The 20,836-nt window shown below is 61.5% G+C and overlaps 1 protein-coding gene across 1 annotated transcript; it reads right to left on the bottom strand.

Moving 5' to 3' along the window:
• Nucleotides 1-2,225: 2,225 nt before the first annotated feature.
• On the bottom strand, nt 2,226-20,634 carry IFNGR2 (interferon gamma receptor 2). The gene is made up of 7 exons (XM_036017245.1): nt 20,464-20,634; nt 13,479-13,611; nt 10,481-10,680; nt 8,019-8,170; nt 6,177-6,336; nt 5,478-5,635; nt 2,226-2,818 (listed from the first exon to the last, which is right to left on the bottom strand). Exons 1-7 carry the CDS (start codon nt 20,540-20,542, stop codon nt 2,639-2,641), a joined length of 1,062 nt encoding a protein of 353 aa, XP_035873138.1. The 5' UTR covers nt 20,543-20,634; the 3' UTR covers nt 2,226-2,638.
• Nucleotides 20,635-20,836: the final 202 nt, after the last annotated feature.

Below are 20,836 nucleotides of genomic sequence, written 5' to 3'. Positions count from 1 at the left end.
GCCTGTGAACCAAAGCATCGCAGGTTCGATTCCCAGTCAGGGCACATGCCTGGGTTGCAGGCCACAGCTCCCAGTAGCCGCACATTGATGTCTAGCTCTCTCTCTCCCTCCCTTCCCTCTCTGAAAATAAATAGAATCTTTTAAAAAATCCGAATTGACCTTTCATTAAAAAATTTTCTATTATTCCCCAACACAAACTTTGTAATATTTATTATTTCTTTTTTTTAAAGAGAGGGAGAGAACATCAATGTGTGGTTGTCTCTTGAGTGCCTCCCACTGGGGGCCTGGCCCGCAACCCAGGCATGTGCCCTGACTGGGAATCGAACCGGTGGCCTTTCAGTTTGCGGGACAACACCCCCCCCCCCCCCCGAGCCACACGGTCAGGACTAGTGCATCTTTACTGCTTCCAACTCAAACATGTCTTGATGCTGTACTTGGCTTGACGAGAAATGAAGTCCCTAGGTGGTACAAGGAACAATTCCATTGGTCGGGCATTCGTTGTATAGTGTTTTTGGGGAATACTATAAAAAAGAGGGAGCTTACTCAAAAAATTCCCGTGCTCTCCCCGACCTGTGTTACAGGCCAGCCCCGCCCCTAGCTGAGCTGCACTGAGCTAGGATGGTGGGGGGGTCGGCAAGGGGCAGCACATCTGCCGAGGTGGGGACCCCGGTTTGAGGGGAGTGTCAGCCCCTCCCCTGAAGGCAGTGACCTTGGGGAGCCTGGCCCCAGGCTGCACCCGGGCTTCGGCTCCTCCGAGTCCGTCACCCACTCGAGCCGCTGCCTTCCACCCCGAAGGGCCTCTGTGCCCCTGAACCACCGTGACCTCCCGCCCCAGGACACTAGCTCGGTTCCGCCGGAACCCAGCTCAGCCTTTGGAATCGGGTCTCCGGCACCAGCCAGCTCACCCCTGAGGGGCTGCACCCCCTTGTCATCACACAGGGGGGCGCACTCGAGCTCGCTGCGCACACGCCTTCTCACTTGACTCTCGCAGAGCCAGGCCGCCCACGTCCTGCGGGGCTGCAACTCCGCCTGTGCTCTGCCGGCTGCCTCTGCGTCCCCTCCTCGTCCCCTCCTCGTCCCCTCCACGTCCCCTCCGCAGGCTGCGCCCCAGGATGCTCCCCTACCTCGAGCTTCCTCCACACGCCCTGGCAGGTGCTCACAACTCCAGCCTCGCACTGCTCCTCCGCACCTGCCCCGGCTCGAGGGGCACCCAGCAGACGGAGCAGAGGCCTCCGAGGGCACTGGCCTGGGTGTCCTCTGGCCTCCTGTCACCCTGGATGGCGGGATACACAGAGCTTGGCCACCAAGTTGGGCCCTGAGAGCCAATTCCTCGCCACCAGCACAGACCCCCGACCGAGAGAGAGATAGAGACAGACAGAGAGAGAGACAGAGAGAGACAGAGAGAGAGAGAGAGAGCTTGCAAGCGCACACACGCGCATGCAGTTCCATCGCCTCGTGCTGGAAGCTCCGTGCACCCCCAGTCAGCCCGTCTTCTTCCCCTGGTCACCTCAGGCTGCCGGGGGCTTCTTTCTGGAGCAGGTGTCACAGCAGCAGCTGTGTCACTTGGCGTGTGAGGTGGGGCGGGGGGCGAAGCTACACACTCATTCCCTAAGTACTGAGGCGTGTGACCTGTAACCCGTGTCCTTGGGACAGAAGAGCCCGTCCTCATGCGCAGTCAGCAGCCTCGCCGCACACAGTGGGTCTGGCGACTGTCACCAGCGGATGCTCGTCACGGCCCGTCAGCCCCTCACAGTAAACAAGGTGCGGGCGCAGCTTCCGAAATCGCTTTTATACCTTTTTTTTTTAATCCACACATGCTCATCGACCCGAGAGAGAGGGGGGAGGGAGCGGGAGAGGAGAGATGCTGATGCGATGGAGGAGCATCAGTCGGTTGCCTCTTACACGCTCCCCGACAGGGGATCGAACCAGCAACCCAGGTGTGTGCCCTGCCTGGGAACCGAACCCTCAGCCCTTCAGTGTTGGGGACGACGTTCCAACCCACTGAGCCGCCCCTGCCACGCCTCGCCAACCTCTCCAGAGACCCGGACGGCAGACGCAGCCGTGCCTGCGGAGTGGCCGTGAGGTCTGGGTAGCTCTCCCGGGCATTATTTCCGAAAATGAAACTTGAGTTGCAGCAATTTTAAAACTGAAATTTTGCAGAAAATAGGCCAAAGAAAGACGACAAAGCGGAGAGGAAAAAACCTCACATAGACCTTTCACAAGTAAGTTCCACAGTTCTTTATTCGGTTCGGAAAAAAAAAAAAGAGAGGACCTTAAATTACTAGGAAAGTGTTCACAGGATTGATCACATTTTAAGTCACCTGTGACGGACCGCCAGTGTCCCTTGCCGGGACGGCCGGGACGGGTTCGTGACCTGCCCAGGGGGAAGACCGATGACACTCAGAAAGAGCGTCAGGGTACCAGAGCCGTCTGGCTAGGAAATAGTTACGTGTCTTCTTAGTGTTCAGAAGAAATTTTCATTTTCTAGAATCATCTGAGGAAATCACAGGACTAGAAAATTCTTCAAGAAAGAACAAACGTGCTGCCCCCATGGGACGCGCCGGTCCCGGGGGCCGTCGTGCCTCGGGGCCGCGGGGTCCCGGGCTCCGAGTGTCCTGCCGGGACGGCGGCAGCAGCGTCACAGCTCCAAGTCTGCGCCCGCGGGCTGGGGACCGCCGGGGCCTTGGTGCCGCGTGCTCGGGAGCATCTTCTGCTCCTCGGGAGCCGACAGGACGGACACGGAGTCCCAGGCGTCCTCCTTGGGCGCGCCATCGCGGTCCATGGCCTCCAGGACGGGGTCCTCCGGGTCCCGCAGATACTTGAAAAGGGCGAGAGCCACAGGTGTTGTTAGCCCGGCAGTCCCAAGCACCGCCCCGAGGCTCGCTCCGCCGCAGCCGCAGCCGGCGCCACCCTCTGTTATTCAGGTCCGACCCCCCCTCGTCGGCCAGCAGAGCATCCAAACCCGAGCACCCCCGACCTGCCGCCTCACCGACGGCTCCATCCGCGCGGAGGCCCAGCCCAGGTCACACTCTGAAGGCAGGAAGGGCTGTCGCCCTCGGGAAAGCAAGCTCTGCCCTGCGGCCCGGGGTGCCGGGGTGCGGTTATTCTCCCACGCTCGCTCTCAGCGAAGGAGGGGGAAGCGAAGGAGGGGGAAGCAGGGTCTTGTGTCCCCAATGGGGCAGGACCGGGAAGAGAGGTACGGACGGCAGCCCCCGGGGCTTGGTGCAGCCGGCCTGGAGGAGCAGGCAGAGGCCCGCACTGTAAAGTGACCCTTCCCTGCTCCCAGCTGTCCCTTTGGCTCCCGCCTCTGCCTCAGGCTCAGCCTCAGGTGGCCCGGCTCACGGAGAGCCCGGTGCCTGGCCCCGGAGGCACAGCCGGCCTGGAGCCTCGGACTAGGGGGGCACAGCGTCCCGTGCGCCCTGGACGCGGGATTCCTTACTGGCACGTAACGTTGGTGGCCCTCGATCGATTTCCCCTTTCCCGGGAAAGTGAACCCAAAGACTCTGGGTGCTCGAGTCGACGCTCACGGGACCACCGGGCAGGAGGCGGTGGGCGCCAGCCCTCTGACAGCTGGTGCGGCGCTTTTACGAGATGTCCTGCGGTTGCTTTGGGCTTCGTTTGCGGTGAGAAGCCTTCACCTGGGTCCTACCCTCCTAACCAAACTGAAGGTGCCGTGCGGGGGTGACCGGGGCCCGTGTGGGCAGCGGGTCTCTGGACCTCACGCTGGTGGCCCAGCGGCACCCCTCCTGGCCCCTGGCCCCCACTCGTCCTCCTCTGTCTCCGGGAGCCTGACCGTCCCAGAACCACCCTGGGGGGGGGGGAGGGCGGGTCGTGCGGTATTTGCACCGGGGTCCAAGCCGGGACTTCACGAGTGGTCCGTCCGGTGCCCTGGTACCTGGATGCCTCACGACACCTGACGGAAACCGGTGACGACGGCTCTTTCTAGAACAGGGGGTCAAGCTCAGGTTCACCAGGGGCCACATCAGCCTCGTGGGTGCCCTCAAAGAGCAAAGTGTAATTTCAACTCCTTAACAGTTAAGAGAAGTAGTTACATGTACACAGTCCTGAAATTATTTCGGCCCTTTGAAGGCCACCGCCAGGCTGAGGTGGCCCCCGGTGAACCTGAGCTTGACCCCTGTCCTGGAGGCACGGCCGTCTTCGCAGGCGTGGGCCCCGCCTGGCTCCTCTCCGTTCCGGCCGCACCAGGACAACTCGGACTCCGTCTGCGGTGAAGCCACCGCAGCGGGACCCCCAGAGGCAAACACTTGTAACTCCTGTCCTACCAGCCCGCCGCGAATCCCAACAATATCCCGGCTGTCCCCAGGGGGCCCGGCTGCCTCGCAGAGCCCAGGGGCTCGGGCAGTGCAGGAGCACCCCCCACACCCCAACTTTTCTTTCTCGAAGCCTTTCCGATACTAGTGACCTCCGCTGAGCCCCGGTGCGCAGAGCCTTGCGCTCCCAGCCCCGGCTGCGCTGACTGTAGGAGAATCCCAAGGACGCCCCGATGGCCCCGAGGCTCACGCTCCTGACTTCGGTCTCCACGGCCTTCGTGGCTCCAGCCAGGCATCCCCGCGCATGCTCTCCGAAAAGCACAGGACCCGCATGCTGCCCAGACACAGGGACCTCCTGCCACCCAGCTCTAGGTCGCCGTTGTGGCCAACCTTGTGCCACTAAAAAAACACTTTAAAAATCCTGGTTGTGTCCTGGCTGGTGTGGCTCAGCGGATTGAGTGATGGTGCTGGCCTATGAACCATAGGGTTGCCGGTTCGATTCCTAGCCAGGGCACAGGCCTGGATTGCAGGCCAGGTCCCCAGGAGGGGGCACGTGAGAGACAACCACACACTGATGTTTCCCTCCCTCTCTTTCTCCCTCCCTTCCCCTCTGTAAAAATAAGTAAATAAAATCTTAAAAAAAACCCAAACTGTGGTAGTACACACGCCACATGGAAAGTACCATCTTGGCCCCTTTGCGGTGCAGTGCAGCCGTGTGAGGTGCGCGGGGATCGCTGGGCCACCCTCACGGCCCTGTCCCCAGAACGCCTTTCACTCTGCAGAACTGAGTTCCGCCCCCACCAAACGCCAGCGCCCATTTCCCCGGACACCACCGCCCCCCACTGTCTGGGAGCCGGACTGCCGCCTCCCGAGAGTGGGTCTGTACGGCGGCGTTCGTCCTCGCGCGTCCGGGTTCTCTCTCCGAGCACAGCGCCCTCCAGAGGCCCCTCCCGGTGCGGCGGGGTCAGGCCCGCCCTCCTTTCGGAGGCTCAGGACATCCCGGTGTGGGCGCCTCGCGCTGCTTTGTCTGTTCTTCCGCTGGCGGCCACTAGGGGGAGCTGCCGCCTCCCGGCTGCTGCGGGTAAGGATGCTGCGCACGCAGGCGCAGAGCCGACCCCAGCCAGTCCCGAGCCCCGCCCACAGCTCTGCCCCCTGTGGCCCCGAGGGGCGCACACTCCTGCGGACCGGACCGGCGCGCGCGCTCACCTCTCCTATTTGGACCGGGACGCCCGGCGGAGAGTGCAGCCAGTGCTTGATCAGGCCTCTGTACCTCAGGGTCAGGAAGACGCAGGCGCCCGCCAGCGCTGTCAGGGACAGGAAGGTCCCCATGGCGATCAGGACGACTTCCTGGAGCTTGGTGGAGGCTGCAGAGAGGACAGAGGGTGAACCGCAGGGCCGGCCCACGCCCGATGCAGACGTCGGGCGGCTTTTCGTCTGCGGACTGTTACCTGTATTCCTGTCCCAGTGGAGCAGACGCGCACGGGCCCGTCCCCGCCCCCCACGCTCAGCTCACAGCTCGGAAGGCACCCCTAAAACAACGCCAGGCCCCAGCTGGTGTGGCTCAGTGGACTGAGTGCCGGCCTGTGAACCAAAGGGTCGCCGGTTCGATTCCCAGCCAGGGCACATGCCTGGGTTTTGGGCGAGGTCCCCAGCAGGCAGCGTGAGAAGCAACTGAACATTGATGTTTCACTCCCTTTCTTTCTCCCTCCCTTGCCCTCTCTCTAAAAAAACAGTAAGTAAAATATATTTTTAAAAAACGACGCCCGGGCTGGGGACAGCAGCACAGGCTCACGGCACTCTGGTCTCCCCGACCTCTCACCCGCACCCTGATGAGTGTGCCCCAACTCCACTCCCTTAGGGGCGTTCCTCCCCGGCTCAGAAAGGACCCCAGAAGGCGCATCTTACCATCCGCTGCTGTTTCGTGACAAGACACGTTGCTAAAAAGCCCTTCTGTGGACATCTTGCCCGAATTCCAAACCAGCGTGGCCCTCACTTGTAAACAGTACACACGTAGAGGCTTCAGATCTTTCAGCTCAATTAATGGGTTCCTGAGGCAGCCATTGTCCTACGTGGGAAACACCGACAGTCACGCACGTGGACAAACGGAGCAGCCGGCCACCCCCCCTGCTCGCCGACACCGCACTTGGTCCGCGGTGAGCACAGCCGCACGGAGGCCCTGGCCGGCGGCGGCCACGTCTCTGTGTGACCCCGGGCAGGGGCTGTGAAGATCGATGCCGCTGGGTTCAGGGCGGCCTCTGAGAAACCACCGTTTCTAGGATGAAAGTTTCTCCTTTAACATGAGCATTTTGTAGTTTGTGGTTAATCTAATGGAGATACTTCAAGTATGACAACAGGGCAAATACATCATTCCTGGAAAAAAATGATGAGCCTTTCTCGCACAGACAACCTGCTATCAGACCCACCTAAAACACGCTGATTCCTCTTTTTTTAGTTTTGGTCAAAACGGCCTTGGCTATTCATGGACACGTCCTCGGAGTGTCCATCTGCTCTCTGCCCCTGTCCGCCCCCACCCCCCGCTGCTCCCCGTTGTCCTGGCAAAGGTCGCTGTCCCACGGGAAAACGAGAAAAGGATGTCCCATGTTAGGGCAACACAGGACTTCTGATGAGGGGCTGCTTTCTTGTTTTCAGAGACGGTAGAATACGCGGCAGCCACTGGGAGTGGCGGCGTAGCCGCGCTCGGCCACAGGCGGCCTGGAAACCGCCCGCCGGGGACTGGGCATCTGGGGCCCAGGGCCGCCCGCCTCCCCGGTGTGTGGAGAGGTGTTCTTCTGTGGGCTCTGCCGTGCCGGCGATCTCAGACCCGTCTTGAAGCAGCGACGGGAAGGCAAACGGACAAAGGGCACGAGAGGGAGACTGTGAGTGGGGTCGGCAGGGGCCCGGGTGAGCACGGGACTAGGGGACGCACCTCGAGGGCCCGCCCAGTGCAGACCCCGAGAAAGCACACGCGCTCTTATTGTTACTATAAAAGTGATGACGACGTTGGAATTCGGAATCCTGACGTTCACACAGGTCACGAAACCTTGTTAAACTTGGCACGGAGAGCCAGGCCCTGGAGGCGATGAAGAGCCATCATTTTGTCCCTGCGCTCCGCAGGGCCAGCTGGGCCCTGTGGTCTAAGCGCCTCCGTCCACCTCGTTGCCTGCCCCTCCTCCCTGGAACGCTCTCTGTCCTTCCAGGGGACGGACGTCCTGCCTGTTCCCACGGGCCCTCTTTGTGAACCGTCCAAACCCGAGGGGTGTATACAGCAGTTAAAGCGTGTTGTGGTGGCTCCTTGTTGTAGAAACTGACCCCCCAGAACCTCCTCCCGACTCCAGAGTGTGGCGAAGGCGCTACGAGCAGTGCGCTGGCAACGCCTGGACCCCAGGTAATGAGACCCTGTGGCATGAGACAGGGGGGACCCCCTGCCCTGACGGACTGGCAGAAGGGGTCCCTCTGAGTGAGGAGGAGGTGGGTTAAAACCAGCTCAGCCCTGACTGGCGTGGCTCAGAGGGGTGGCTGTTGCACAATTCAAAAGGTCGCTGGCTCGGGCCGATGGGTGTGTCTCCCTCTCTTCCTCCCTCCCTTCCCCTGTCTCTAAAAAATAAGTTTAAACAATTAGCTCCGGCTCCAGACTCTAAGGCGACACTGGGGTGTCCTGTTCTCCTCGTCCATTTCAACATCTGCTTTCTTTTGCCGCATCAGAAACTCTAACAAGAGAAAATCAAAGCTGAAACGCAATGCTCTCACCTGTGGGTGTCCCGGGTTCTCCAGTGTCCAGTAACGGACACAGTACGAGAAGTGGGTGGTGGTGGACTCCACGTCGAAGGGCGGGGAGAAGCTGAGGGTCAGGGAGCCCGGCCCCGGGGTCACCCGGATGTTTTCTGGAGGTCCGACGGTCACTGGAATAGGGTTGCAAACGACACCGAAACTATGTAAGTGTACGTGCACTCACACTGGACATACGCACACGACAGGAATCACACACACGCACTCATGAGGCCGTGTCACAGACAGTGTGTGCAAGTCCACTGCACCTTGCGTACGTGGCGTGCACACGGGCACACACAGGTTTATGCAGGCGATGAGGTCGTGTTCAGGCACTAGAGACCACCAGGGACACAGGTCGGCTGGGAAGGCCCCAGGGCCCCTGCCTGCAGCAGCACCCACACGGCAGCCCAGAGCGAGTCTCCAGGGTCTCGGGTGCGAGGAGCCAGGCAGGTCCTTGGCCACAAAATCACAAAGCCAACCCCCCTTCTCAGAACCTCACAAAGAACAGCTCCCAGGGGCCCCACAAGATCGAGCCCGGGCACAAAAGCCCACAGGTACGGCTTCCGGCCAGGATTCCAGGCTGTCCCCGTGGAAATGCAGTGTCCCGGTCAGGGGTGACGCCAGCCACGAGCCACGCCGTCTCGTTTACTAACTGACACGCCACCTTGGTGAGGTTTCTAGGGACACCGTGTCGGCAGGTGAACCGAGGTCACACTTGCCTGCCGAGGGGGAAAGATTTCAGCCGCCCTAACCTACCACCACCACCAGGGCCGGCAAGCCGGCTGGCCGAGAGGGGCAGAGCCCGCATGCACCCCACGGTGACCTTGCTGGAGCACAGCGGAGCCTGTGACCTGCGGGCCGGCTGCTGCTGTGGGGCTCCCACCTCCGCAGGACACAGCTGCTGAACTTCCTGTGACTCACCCGTGGGCTCCCCCCGCCCCCCCCCAGGCCAGAGCCACTAATCCCTGAACCACTGCAAGAGCAGCCAGAGACCCACCCTTCTGAAGCAGCAGGTCTGGAATCTGACACCAACCCTCTGGAGGGGGAGGGGCACGACCCGCCTTCTCTCCACCCTCGGACCACTTGGTGGGAGGCGGGAGGCAGGAGGCACCGTGGCCAGCAGCTTTCCTGTCAGGAGCGGTGGCCAGGAGCCAGGCAGCCAGCACTCCGAGGTATGGCCACACAGACTCACACCTGTGCGTCCCAACGCTGCGTCACCTCCCGCCACCACCGGCTCTGTCCTCGGCTGCCCAGTACAGGCAATCTCAGACACAGGAGATTGCGACAAAGCTTCTGTGCCCGTCCACAGAGACTGTCACTAAGTAGTTACTGTCCCTAAACACTGGTGGGTGTCTCTAAAGGATAGGATCCCCTTAAAAAACATGGACAAAAACATTTTTAAAAAGAGTCAAAGATATTCATTAACGTTGCTTTCCAAATATTGCTTTCACATCATTAGTAAGATATATTATTTTTAAGTTAAAAAACCACACAGACAAAACACCACTACAAAGCACCTAAAATAAACAAACAACAATGGCATAGTAGATCATCAAATATCTGGAGAGTGCTCTGGCCGGTGTGGCTCAGCTGTCGGAGCGACGTCCCCTAACCAAAGAGGTGCAGGTTTGATCCCGGCCTGGGCACACGCCTGGGCTGCAGGTTTGACCCCCAGGTCCGGGTGTGGGGCACCCGGGACCAGGCGTGTGCGGGAGGCAACAATCCATGCCCCTTCCTCGCACGGATGTTTCTCTCTCTCCCTTCCTCTCTTAATGCAACGAAAACGTGTCTTCGGGTGACGGCTAAAAATAACACCTCCGTTGCCTTATGTCTTGTTTAAATCCGGACCCCAGTAAGTTCCACACCGTGTGTGCACGAACCGCAGACAGGGAAGAAGCCTTAGGCCCACGCGACCAACGAGCCCCCAGAGCAACAAGCTGGGATCGCAGGGTTCTTGCACCCCTCCCACTGCCGGGGCGTGCTCGTCACGAACCACCCAACACGCGTCCACCCAACCCCACCGCGTGCGGGCACCGCAGGTTAGAGCACAGTCTCTCTGCACCGTAAAAGAGGTGGTGCCAGAACAGCCCCCGCGTGGGCGTGGCCTCCAGCGTGCAGGCCGGCGGACTTTTCCAGGAAGGCGCCAGGGCAGGTTTCGCTTTGCAGGCCGGGTGGCTCCCGCTGCAACCCTCTGCTGTGGCAGAGGGCCAGCAGCCGCAGAGAACGCGTCAGAAGAGGGTGTGACTCGTTCCAATAAAACTTTATTTAAAAAACAGGGCAGCGGGCCTCATTTGGCTGCAGTCTGCGGCCTCGTGTCTCAGCGAATCCCGCCCCCTGAGCACCGTGCTTGCGCCCCCAGCTCCTTGCTGGCTGCCTGCGGACAGCGAGCGGCAGGGCTGCGGCTCACGGCGGTGCAGCCGGGCGGAGAGGAGCTCGCTTACCGTTCAGGTAGCGCTGGAACCACGGCGCCGCCGCCCAGGCCGAAGCGCGCTCTGGCAGCTCGGCGCGGACGCGCAGGGAGATGTTGTGAGACGTCTGAAAGTCGGCTGGGGCGAAGTTGCACTCGGTCGCGGCGATCCTGGAGCAGATCACCTTGCGGGATTGCCGCGGTGTGAGGTCGAACCAGTCACTGCTGGTGGCGCTGCAACGACAAAGAGGGTTTCACTTCCCAGAATTCTCCTCTCCACCGCGTGGGGCAGTGTCCTCCCAGCTGACCTCGTGAAGGCGGTTGCGTCCAGACCCAGTCCGCACCCCACACGGCGCACCCACCGAACACGCAGACTCAGTGGCTCGAGGTATAGTCCACAGGGGTGTACCGTGGCCGCCAACAGCAGTTCGAGAACACTTTCGCCATCCACCCAAAAGCCCTGGCACCCACCAGCAGCCGCTCCCCATTGCCCCCTGAACCCCCAAGTCCTGGGCAGCCACTCGTCTGCTTGCTGTCGCTACAGATTTGCCTCTCTGGACGTTCCATATAAATGGGACCGCACACCACCTGACCTTCCATGATTCGCTCCTTTCACTTAGCATGTTACACTTAGCATGCTTGCAAGCATCATACGTGTTGCAGCATGCACCAGTATTTTATCCCTTCTAGGGGCCGAATAACATCCCAGCGTAGGACTACACCACAATTTGTCTATCCAGTCATCTGTTAATAGACACGTGGGTTGTTTTCACTTGTTTATATTGTGGTGGCCAAAAAGTCCACGTTTTTTTTCTGTAAAATAAGTCACATTTTCCATTTTCACCAATAACTTCATTGATTTGGATAACGTGAGTATTATCAACTATCTCCCGCATGGTATGAGGTTGATTGTTCTCAGTTACGGTCTCAGTTTGACCGCTGTCAACTCCAACCGGTCTACCCGGGCTGGAGCACCGTCCGGCTGAAACCTCCGGCACGAAACGTTGCAAACCACTGTTGACACGTTCCATCAGGCACAGCACCTTCTCCCTACACTGCACGAACCTTTTTGTGTGTGTGTTTCAGTTGTGTATTTATCTTTTTTGAAATAATATGCAGATATGTGGTGTATTTTCCTCTATCTTCAATATTAAAATGGCTATACAAAAATTCACCAGTTTTGACGTTTTTTTAAAGTGCAGGTTGATATGGCAACTGTCACAATACAATCTAATAAAATTGTTTTGAATGAACTTAAAGACAACTAAGTGCTACTAGGGCTATCATACTAGGGAGAAAAACCAAATGAACCTTTTGGCCAACCTAACAATTATAGTAATGCTTGACTGAAGTCCCACAGGCATCAAAATGAAATTATTAGTGTAACTAAAATGTCCAAAACACGTAAATGTGTCTAAAACAAAACCAAAAGCAAAGCTGTCTTTTGTCATCCAATACGCAGCTGGAAACAAAAACGCAATCGGCCCGTTCAGTTTCTCGTGGCCCCGTAACTCCTCCAATCAGGGACATCCACGTTCATCCCACCCCCGGTTTCTGCCACCAAAGCCGGCCTCCAGCCCGGAAAACTCGCCTACAAAATGCTTCTCGAAAAGAAACAAGGTGACACAAGGTAGTCTGTGACACGAAGCTCAAAAAAGCTCTTTAAAAAAATATTTGTCATCTTGCCCTGGCTGGCGTAGCTCAGTGAATTGAGCGCAGGCTGCGAACCAAAGTGTCGCAGGTTTGATTCCCAGGCAGGGCACATGCCTGGGTTGCAGGCCATGACCCCCAGCAACCGCACATTGATGTTTCTCTCTCTCTCTCTTTCTCCCTCCCTTCCCCCTCTAAAATAAATAAATAAATAAAATCTTAAAAAAAAAAAGTTCTCATCTCTCCAGGCCTGCACGCCGCCAACCCGCAGCGTACTTCCCCGTCCACGGCAGAAGAACGCTCGTCAGAGAGCCAGCCGCAGCTTCCTCTTGTGAAACGTCCTTGCCCAGCGCTGGGGCTCCATGCTTGCTGAGGCCGAGCACCGCCAGCTCCCCGCCCACCCCCGCACCCCGGGTGGGGGCCTGAAGCCCCGCTCGGCAGGGTCCTGGGCTGCCAGCTGTGGTCGCGGCACTGCCGCTCCCAGCGACAGCTGAGCAGAGGGCCCTGCCAGGGGTGCTGCTGGCCCGCGGGGACGGGCTCGCTTTCTTGGGGTGATCGTGCCTGTGACTTAGGGAGCGACTGGAGGAACAGATACGTATGACTCAGAAGTAACCCCTGGGCCCCAGTTTAGACCTATTTTTATTAAGCAAACACGGTTACAATGGACACCCAACTGTGGTTTTTAGTGACCGCCTGACAGTGCTCAGCACTGTGCGGCCCTGTTCTGCTAATGGAGGTGAACAGACACTTGGATGGACATCTTCATGACCCGTTTTAAGTTTTTAATGTTTTCCCGATGGTGGTGGTGGGAGGTGGGTGATGATGAGGGGTGGGGGGTTTGGGGGGGTGATGATGAGGGGTGGGGGTGGGGGGTGGGTGATGATGAGGGGGTGGTGGGTGGTGGGGGAGGGTGATGATGAGGGGTGGGGGGTGGTGGGGTGGTGGGGGGACGGTGGTGGTGGTCCCTTCATCTACTTCGGGCTGCAGCACGAACATTTCCGTCCTCACAGATGCTGGGCATCGCCTTTTCTCACTTTATTTACTTGATGATGTAAAGTGACTTGGCCAGCAATGCTAACTTATTGAACCAGGGAAGCAACCAGGGAAACACCCAAGGACCTGGGTGTTGCCTGTCTATTTTCGGAAAACAACGAGAGAACGAACTTCCACCGAACTAAGCAGCTGTACGGCCAGACAGCGGAGTTCTCTGACGCCTTCGGGTTGTGACATCCCTGTCCTTGGAGACTGTAAAAGCCGGAGAACAGTGCTCGTGCCCGTGGATCAGCCTGCACTCCCACCAAGAGGCAGGAACGGGCAGCCGGCCTCGGGCCCCCTCTGCCCCCGCGGCTCCCGGGCAGATGCCCACAGAAACATGCACTTACTATCTGAACTGCACCCGGTACACCACCGGCCCCTCGTCGCCGCTCAGGGACACCGGCTCCCAGCTCAGAACCTGCTCCGCGTTGTACAGGTGGATCTTCGGGTTTTGAGGGGCAGGCAGCTGGGAGGGAGAGTCTTGAAAGGGACCTAGGTTAAGAGAAGTGGGGGAAGAGTGGGAGAGAGAAGGGGGTGGGGGCAAAGAAGACAAGTCAATTACAAAGGTACTGAAAAGTGCACAGCCATCCGACAGCTCAGGTTTCATCCTCGAGCGAGAATTGCGTTACCTGATTCCCCTGGCACGGCCCCAGCCCCACCTGTGACTAAGGATGCACGTTTGACCCAGCCCGTGGGAAAGCAGAGGGCGTGAGGCTCTTCCGGGCTGGCCTGGGGCCCCTGTTCCCCTGCTGGTGTGTGAGCGTGACCGGGTGGGTCGCTTACAGGCAGTGTCCCCTTCAAGAGCGAAGCCTAAATAAGTAATGGCATCCCCACAGGCTATGGTGCAGATTAAATTGGTGGCCATGTGACATGCACTAGCCTGGGGCTCTGTACCAAGGTATCGGGTGGAAAACCACACACACACACACACACACACACACACCCCAGAGCAGCCGTGTTTCTCTGGGGCCCCCAGCGTCACAGGCTCTGAGCTCCCCAGTCTCAGGACCCCCGGACCCGGCCACCTGCATTCCCAACGGGATCCCCGGGTGATTCTTTCGAGCGAGGATGTGGGAGAACCACAAACACCGGAACCACACACTCCCCAGGGAATCCCCGAGAGCAGGATCCCCTCCTTGGGGGGACGGGGAAGACACGTGCTCCCCCCACCCCGCCCCCGACAGACACCCCCAGAGTCTCCGGGCTCGGAGCCCCCCCTCTGGCGAGAAAGCTCTGTAGCGACGAGCCTTTCTGTGAGATGAGATGAAGGAGAAGCGCCCAGAGAGTGGAAAGAAAAGCTTGGAAAACGTGCTGTTCCAGAAATTCAAAGCAGGAAATTCCAAGCCCACGCTCTCAGGAAATGCATCCAATACTGAAGGAGAGCGACCCAAGAGGCCCGCCGCTGGCCGGCCGCCTCCCCTTCTGCAGGGGAGTCCCCGAGAGCCTGCGGCCACCTGTCTACACGCCGTCATCTCCACAGCCACCAGCTTGGGCTGACCACCACTCCAGCTCTCTCCTGAGCCGGTGACGCTTGTCCCAGTTCCTGCCAGGCCCTGTGAAAGCCAGGAGGCTCTCTTGGGGCGGCGCACTGGCTCACCGGGCTGCCGGGGCCCAGACGAAGCCCACCACCTGCAGCCCCCCCGCCACGGCCGAGCTGACCACTGGAATCCTGCTCCCAGGGAGGGGGCGAGAGCTCAGTTAGGGCTGGGCGCCCCTCGGGGGATCTCAGAGACCCCTTTCTGCTGCTTGGTCAGGGTCCTGTCGACACTGAGATACATCACCGCCACCGCCGCCCCCCACACTTGGGCGTGCGCAGTTCTGGAGGGCAGGAGCTGGAGATAGGCGACGCCCGGCGAAGGGGCCGGCCAGGCTGCGTCCCTCTGGGGCCTGGAGGGGCGAACGGCGGAACGCCTGTTCCAGCTCCCGGGAGCTGCTCACCCTCCCTGGCCTGTGTCCCTGCCCCCAGCCACCCGCTGCCACCCAGCCATGCACTGCCACCTCGTGGGCTCTGCTCTCCGGCCTCCCTCCCCCTTCTTTCAGGGGCCCCTGGGTGGATACTGCACCCACAGGGCCCAGCAATCCAGGGCCGCCCCCCCATCCCAGGGCCCTTTGCTTGACTGCACCTGCAGAGTCCCATTTGCCACATGATGTGGCACAGTCCCAGGCTCCAGGGCTCAGGACGTGGATGTCTCTGAGGACCGCCGCTCGGACTCCGCCCGTCTGTGGGGCACAGTCAGCAGGGATCCCCTCTCCCTCATCCTTCCCCAGATGCCTGGACCCCCCAACTGGATGTTCAGCTGCGACAGGAAGCCCCGAGGGGCCCCGGGCTGCAGAAAGGGCTCCATCCCCAGACGACGTGGGGACTGTGAGTGACAGGGCCGTGCGTGCCCAGGAGGGCCTTCCCCCGACTCTAACTTCTACCGGAGGCGTGGGGCAGGGCCTGCAGCTTTGCTCTGCCGTGGAGTTTTTCGGAATCCCCGTCTCCCCACGTTCCGAGAAGAAGCGAGTCTCAGGGCTGTGCACGGCCAGCGCAGCGCCAGGGCTGCCCCTCACCAATGACGGCCTCCCACCGCGCCTGGGCGCCTCTCCAGCCTCCGATGGCCTCGCCCCTTTCATTCCCGCCACGTGGCCTCCTCGTTTCTGGGAAATGCCGGACACACTCCCACCTCGCACCTCCCTTCACCTGGAACCTCGTTTCCAGTCTCGCCACAGCTGTGCACCCCACTCCCTGCAGGTGTCCGCTCCGGTGCCGCCCAGTGAGAGCGGTTTCCTGCGGACGGCGCCCCCAGGGGGCCGGTCCGTCCCTGCTGGTTTACGCACGGCGGCCAGGAGCGTGGCCTCCGCACCGGGCTGCCCGCTCCCTGGGGGGAGGCTTGGGCAGGTGGTTTAACCTCTTGGTGCCCCGCCCGTCACATCTCCCAGAAGGGGGGTGGCGGCTGCACAGGCGTGGAAGGGTCGGGACGGGCCGACCGAGTGGACGTCCGAGCAGGACGTCAACGCTGAGCGCAGTGTGCCCGCGGCCAGGCGGCTGGCCTCGGTGCGCCCCACTGGACGACGGCGCTGCACCGCGGAACGGCTGGCGCTGCCGGCCCACGGCTGTTCCACCCAGTGTCTGTTCCACCCCGGGGCTGTTCCACTCTGGGGCTGCTCCACCCCATGTCTGAAGCGCAGGCACTGGCCCTGCATCAGAGCGCGCTCTGCTGGCTTCCGTGCCCCCGGCTCGCACCCCTCCACCGGAGCCCCGCACACAGCCGGGGCGGTCTCCCTCTGCCTTCGCCTTGTCCTCCCCTTGCTCTGGACTCGGGGGCTGCGGCCGGCAGTGGGCAGGCGGCTGGCGGTGGGCGCACCTGGGTGGCTCTCGAGGCCCACATTCGGGGCCCATGTTCATAGCACCTGCCGTCCACATTGGGAGGAGGGCGGGGGTTAGGACACGGGGTTTCAGCCGGAACCCTGATCCCGTCACCTATGCCACAGGGTCCTGCCGACGCCGCACCCCAGCCCGTTTCCATAGCAACAAGGAAGCGCCACCACCCCTCCCACGGCCGGAGTGAGGGAACGGATGTGAGACCTCCCACGGGAGGCCACGCCAGATGCTGCTGCCTGGCGCGACCTCTCCGATGGGGCCATTCCAGGTGCCCCGTGAAAGGCAGCCCCCGCCCCCTCCCGAGAGCAGCCTGGCACCCGGAGCCCCAGCTGGGTCCCCGGCCCTGCGCTGGGCACTGCATTCCACAGCCTGACCCTGCTGAGGGCAGAGCAGCGCCCGCCCTGTCGGATGTCTGTGTCCTGTGGATACGCCGGGCGGGCAAAAAGCAGGTGGACGGTTGCAACATTCCTTTGACGTAAGAAAGGTATGTAGTCATTGCACCCTGCTTTTGCCCACCCCGCACATGAGGTTCGTGGCAAAGGGGAACCAGCGAAATTCCGGTTCCCACTCAGAAGACCTAAACACAGGGAGGGTACCCTGGAACATCTGGGGGGCCCAATGTTGTCACAGGAGGTGGGCACCGGCAAGGAGCGAGTGTCCCAGGAAGCCCCCAGAGGGAGCTCGCCCCCGCTGACACCTTGGTCCCAGCCCTGCAAGACCCGCCCCCGCCCCCCCCCCCGCCCCCCCTGGCCTGCAGGGCTGCGAGGGGACAAGTCCGTTGTTTCAAGGCCTGCGGCCGGTGGGGTTTTGTCACAGAAACAACAGGGAACGCAGTCCCCGTGGGTGGTCGCTGGGGCGCTGACGGCACCCTGACACCCGGCTCCCCCCCGAGAAAATCACAGCCCCAAGCGGGTGTACAGAGCCCCGCCCACCTTCCTTCTCGCCAGGGTCTGCGGGGCCGCGATGCCCACACCGTCAATGGCAAGGAGAGAGGAGCTGGGTGTCGGTGTGACCCCTGCAGCTCGCCACCGAGCTCCGTCTGCTCCCCCTTCCTGCCCCGACCCGCCAGCCCCATCCGCCCCGGGCCCAGGCGGTGAGACCGCTACAGAGCCAAGAACGGGCTCCCCCGGGTCCCAGCCGCGCACAGCCCAGCCTCACACACAGACGATACAGTACGGCTACCACCACAGTCCATCCTGCAATCCTAGCATTCCAAGACCCTTTAAGGTCTGGGCATCAGTGGGTCATCGTGACCGCTGCCAATCGTGACGAATGCCGGCGAGCCCCCTCCTGGCACCCTGCAGGCCAGAAGTCAGAAAACACCCCGGCTCTCTCCAGCCTCGAGAGAAAGCAAAGTCGTGAGCAGGGGTGCCCCCATCCGTGGGCGGGCGGTGAGAAGCACCAGACTGGGGGGCCGGGCGCCGGCAGCTTCTCCTGGGCCCCCCGTGCCGTCTGGGCAAAACAGGGGTTGTCGGCGCTGGTGCTGCCTGCAACGCACCTGACGACGAGGGACAGGTCCCGGCAAGGCCCCGGGAGAGGCCTGCGCTGGGCTCACCGCCAGCATACAGTAAGGACCACGGGTGACAACCCTCGGCGGAAGAGACTTTCAACAACCACGGTCACAGAAAACCCAGAAGCATGGTGACAGGAAGAAGGACGCCACAATCAGCTGTCTCCCAGAGGGGCAGTCCCCGCAGGGCGGGCCTGCACTCGGTCTCACACATGCACACATATGCACACACATGTGCACACGCACACATACACAGCCGTGTGCTGGAGGGCCAGGGGCAGGCTTCTGGCTGAGGGTGACCAAGGCCCCCCTGTCCCAGCTCATGTGATAAAGGTATTCGTTCAAATCAAATATTGAAAGTCCCCCGAATCCTCAGCCATAACCAGGAAGTTGCCCTCGTTAGCCAACAGTGGACATCAGCTCATTTATGCAGACCATGCTTTGCTCCCAAATATGGAACGGTTTCCTTTGTTTGTTGGGGAGGAGTGACCTACTTCAAAAGAATGGGGGAAAAATTCAGAAAGCTGGGGTACAATACACGAGCCCCCCGTACCTCGGCCCCAGGAAGGGTCGTTATTACTATCACTGAGAGAGTTTCTCCCACACCACCCCAGCTACGCAGGAGTTTCAATCATTGAAACTATGGACAAGGGGAGCTACGGGTGTAAACTCAACCACAGCCGCTTTCTGCCGTCGGGGATTTGCCGTCTTTCTCGGCGGGTTCCCACACATTTGGGAGGGCCGTATACTCCAGTCCGCACATCACGGCACCGCGATTCCGTGGCACACACACAGATCCAGCCCACGGGGGCCTGGGCAGCTGCTGGGGCGACTCCACGTTAGAGCCGGATACTTCAGTGGTGACTGGCGAGTCAGCGGGCCCCAGCGCCCCGCTGTAAGAACCGCTGCAGACTGGCCAAGGGCAGCACTGAACAGGTCTCCAGCCCCTCCCAGGGGTGGGCCGGGCTCGTCTCCCTTTAAAACACTGGTTTCCAGCCCCTGGTTCCTGTTCTCTGACCACAAAAGCAATTTCACGATCACTACAGGACACCTGCAATTTATGGAAAAGTGGGGGCACGTTTTCCTCTGCGACCCACCTACTACGTAATTACTGTTAATATCGTCACCTCGTGTTTAGACTAACAAAGAGTCTCTTTAAACAACACCCCAGTTTTCACATTGTGTGGGATGGGGAAAGTTCCCAGGGCCATGACAACAAAGACGAATGGGATGAGGAGCTGCTTTTCAGAGGGTCTGTGGTCAGGGACCCCTTCATCCACAGTCACCACACAGCCCCGGGCGGTGGCAGTCCGAGAAGGCCAAGCCCATGGAGGACGGGCGGGCCTTGTGGGTGTGGCAATGCCAGAGGAAGTTTCTAAACCCTCCCTCCACCTCCAGGCTCCCGGGACCGGCAGCTCCCCGACGGCCGCTGGTCAGCTGGGGCCCTCAGGTTCCACTGCTTGCCCATGGCCCAGCCTGGGTAACTGCCCACGCTCTGCCAAACCCCAAGTGTCACCTGCAGGAGGCCCGGGGCGGCTGCGGACCTGGCTGCTCAGACCCTGAAGCTGGTGGGGGGGGTGGAGTCAGGAGTCTGAACCCCCACCCCCAGCCCAACCCAGCGCCACTCCCAGGCTAAGCCAGGAGCTGAGGTCCTTGTAGGGAAGGTCCCTCTTATCAGGGACCTTGGAATTTAGGGGCCTCGGCGGGGGCGTGGGATGCTGGAGGAAGAGTCGAATCTGAGCAACCTCAAATGGGAGGAAACCCCCACCTTCTGGAGGCCCGCTGGGCGCCCCGGCCAGGGCCCCGCACCACACACACACACACACACACTCACACACACAGAATGTTCTCCCCCCCCCCCCCGCCCCCCACCTCTGTGGTTTGTCCTTTCTTAAACCCGTCCACACCAGCTTGCAAGTATGGTCAGCTAGTGTCCGAGGTAAGAAGAGGCAGATCTCAGCTCAGGCGCTGCCTGGGTGGGCGCAGAGCTGGGGTCAAGGCCGGTTCAGGCGCTGCCCCCCAACACCGGGGCTCCGGACAGCTCTGGGGCTCCTCCATCTATCTTGTCCTGGTTTCAGTCTGGCTGTCAAACACACCCGGCCGCGGTGTGGTGGGGGGACGGGCGGCTCCAAATCCCGGGGTACGGCTGGCGGCAGGCGGCCCAGCTCCGAGCCGCCCGGCAGGGGGCGGGGGCCGCGCCTCCACTCGGGCCCCGGGGGACGCGCCGCGCAGCGGGCGGGGGCGGCCCTGTCTCCCGCCCCGGGTTCGGTCCTTCCTTTTGAGAAGCTGGGTGGCGGCGCCGAGGCCGGGACTCCGGGAGGGGCGACGGCGCCCTGCGGTCCCCCGGCTTCGCCCGCCGCTTGCCCGGAATTCCCCGCCGCCACCGCGGGGCTCCCCGCGCGTCCCCACCCGCTGCGGGGACGCCTGCACGCGGCCGGGGGGCCCAGGCCCCGCTTACCTGGGGTGGGAGCCGCGGCGCCCAGATGCAGCAGCAGCAGCCGCAGCAGCAGCCACAGCGGCGGCGGCGGCGGCCGCATGGCCGGGCTCTCGGCGCGGGGCCGCGGAGGCTCAGGGCGCGCCCGGCCGCGGCCCGGGGTCCGCCGAGCCGCTCAGGTCCGGCGGAGGCGGCGCCGGGTGCGCCCGGCACGGGGCCCGCCCCTTCCCTCCCACTCCCCGCCCCCGCGCTGCCCTCCTGCCGGGACTTCCCTCCCGGCCAGGCCCGCTCCGCCGGCCGAGCGCACCTGGCGCGGCCCCGGCTGGGTCCCGGCGGCGCGGAGCCGGCTTCCGGGGGCGCGGGGGCGCGGGGGCGGCGGCGCGGGCCGGGCTCGAGC

Source organism: Phyllostomus discolor, chromosome 2, assembly GCF_004126475.2.
Source record: "Phyllostomus discolor isolate MPI-MPIP mPhyDis1 chromosome 2, mPhyDis1.pri.v3, whole genome shotgun sequence".
NCBI lineage: Eukaryota > Metazoa > Chordata > Mammalia > Chiroptera > Phyllostomidae > Phyllostomus > Phyllostomus discolor.
The sequence above is the reverse complement of the archived record's forward strand: the minus strand, read 5'-3'. Positions and strand labels throughout refer to the sequence as shown.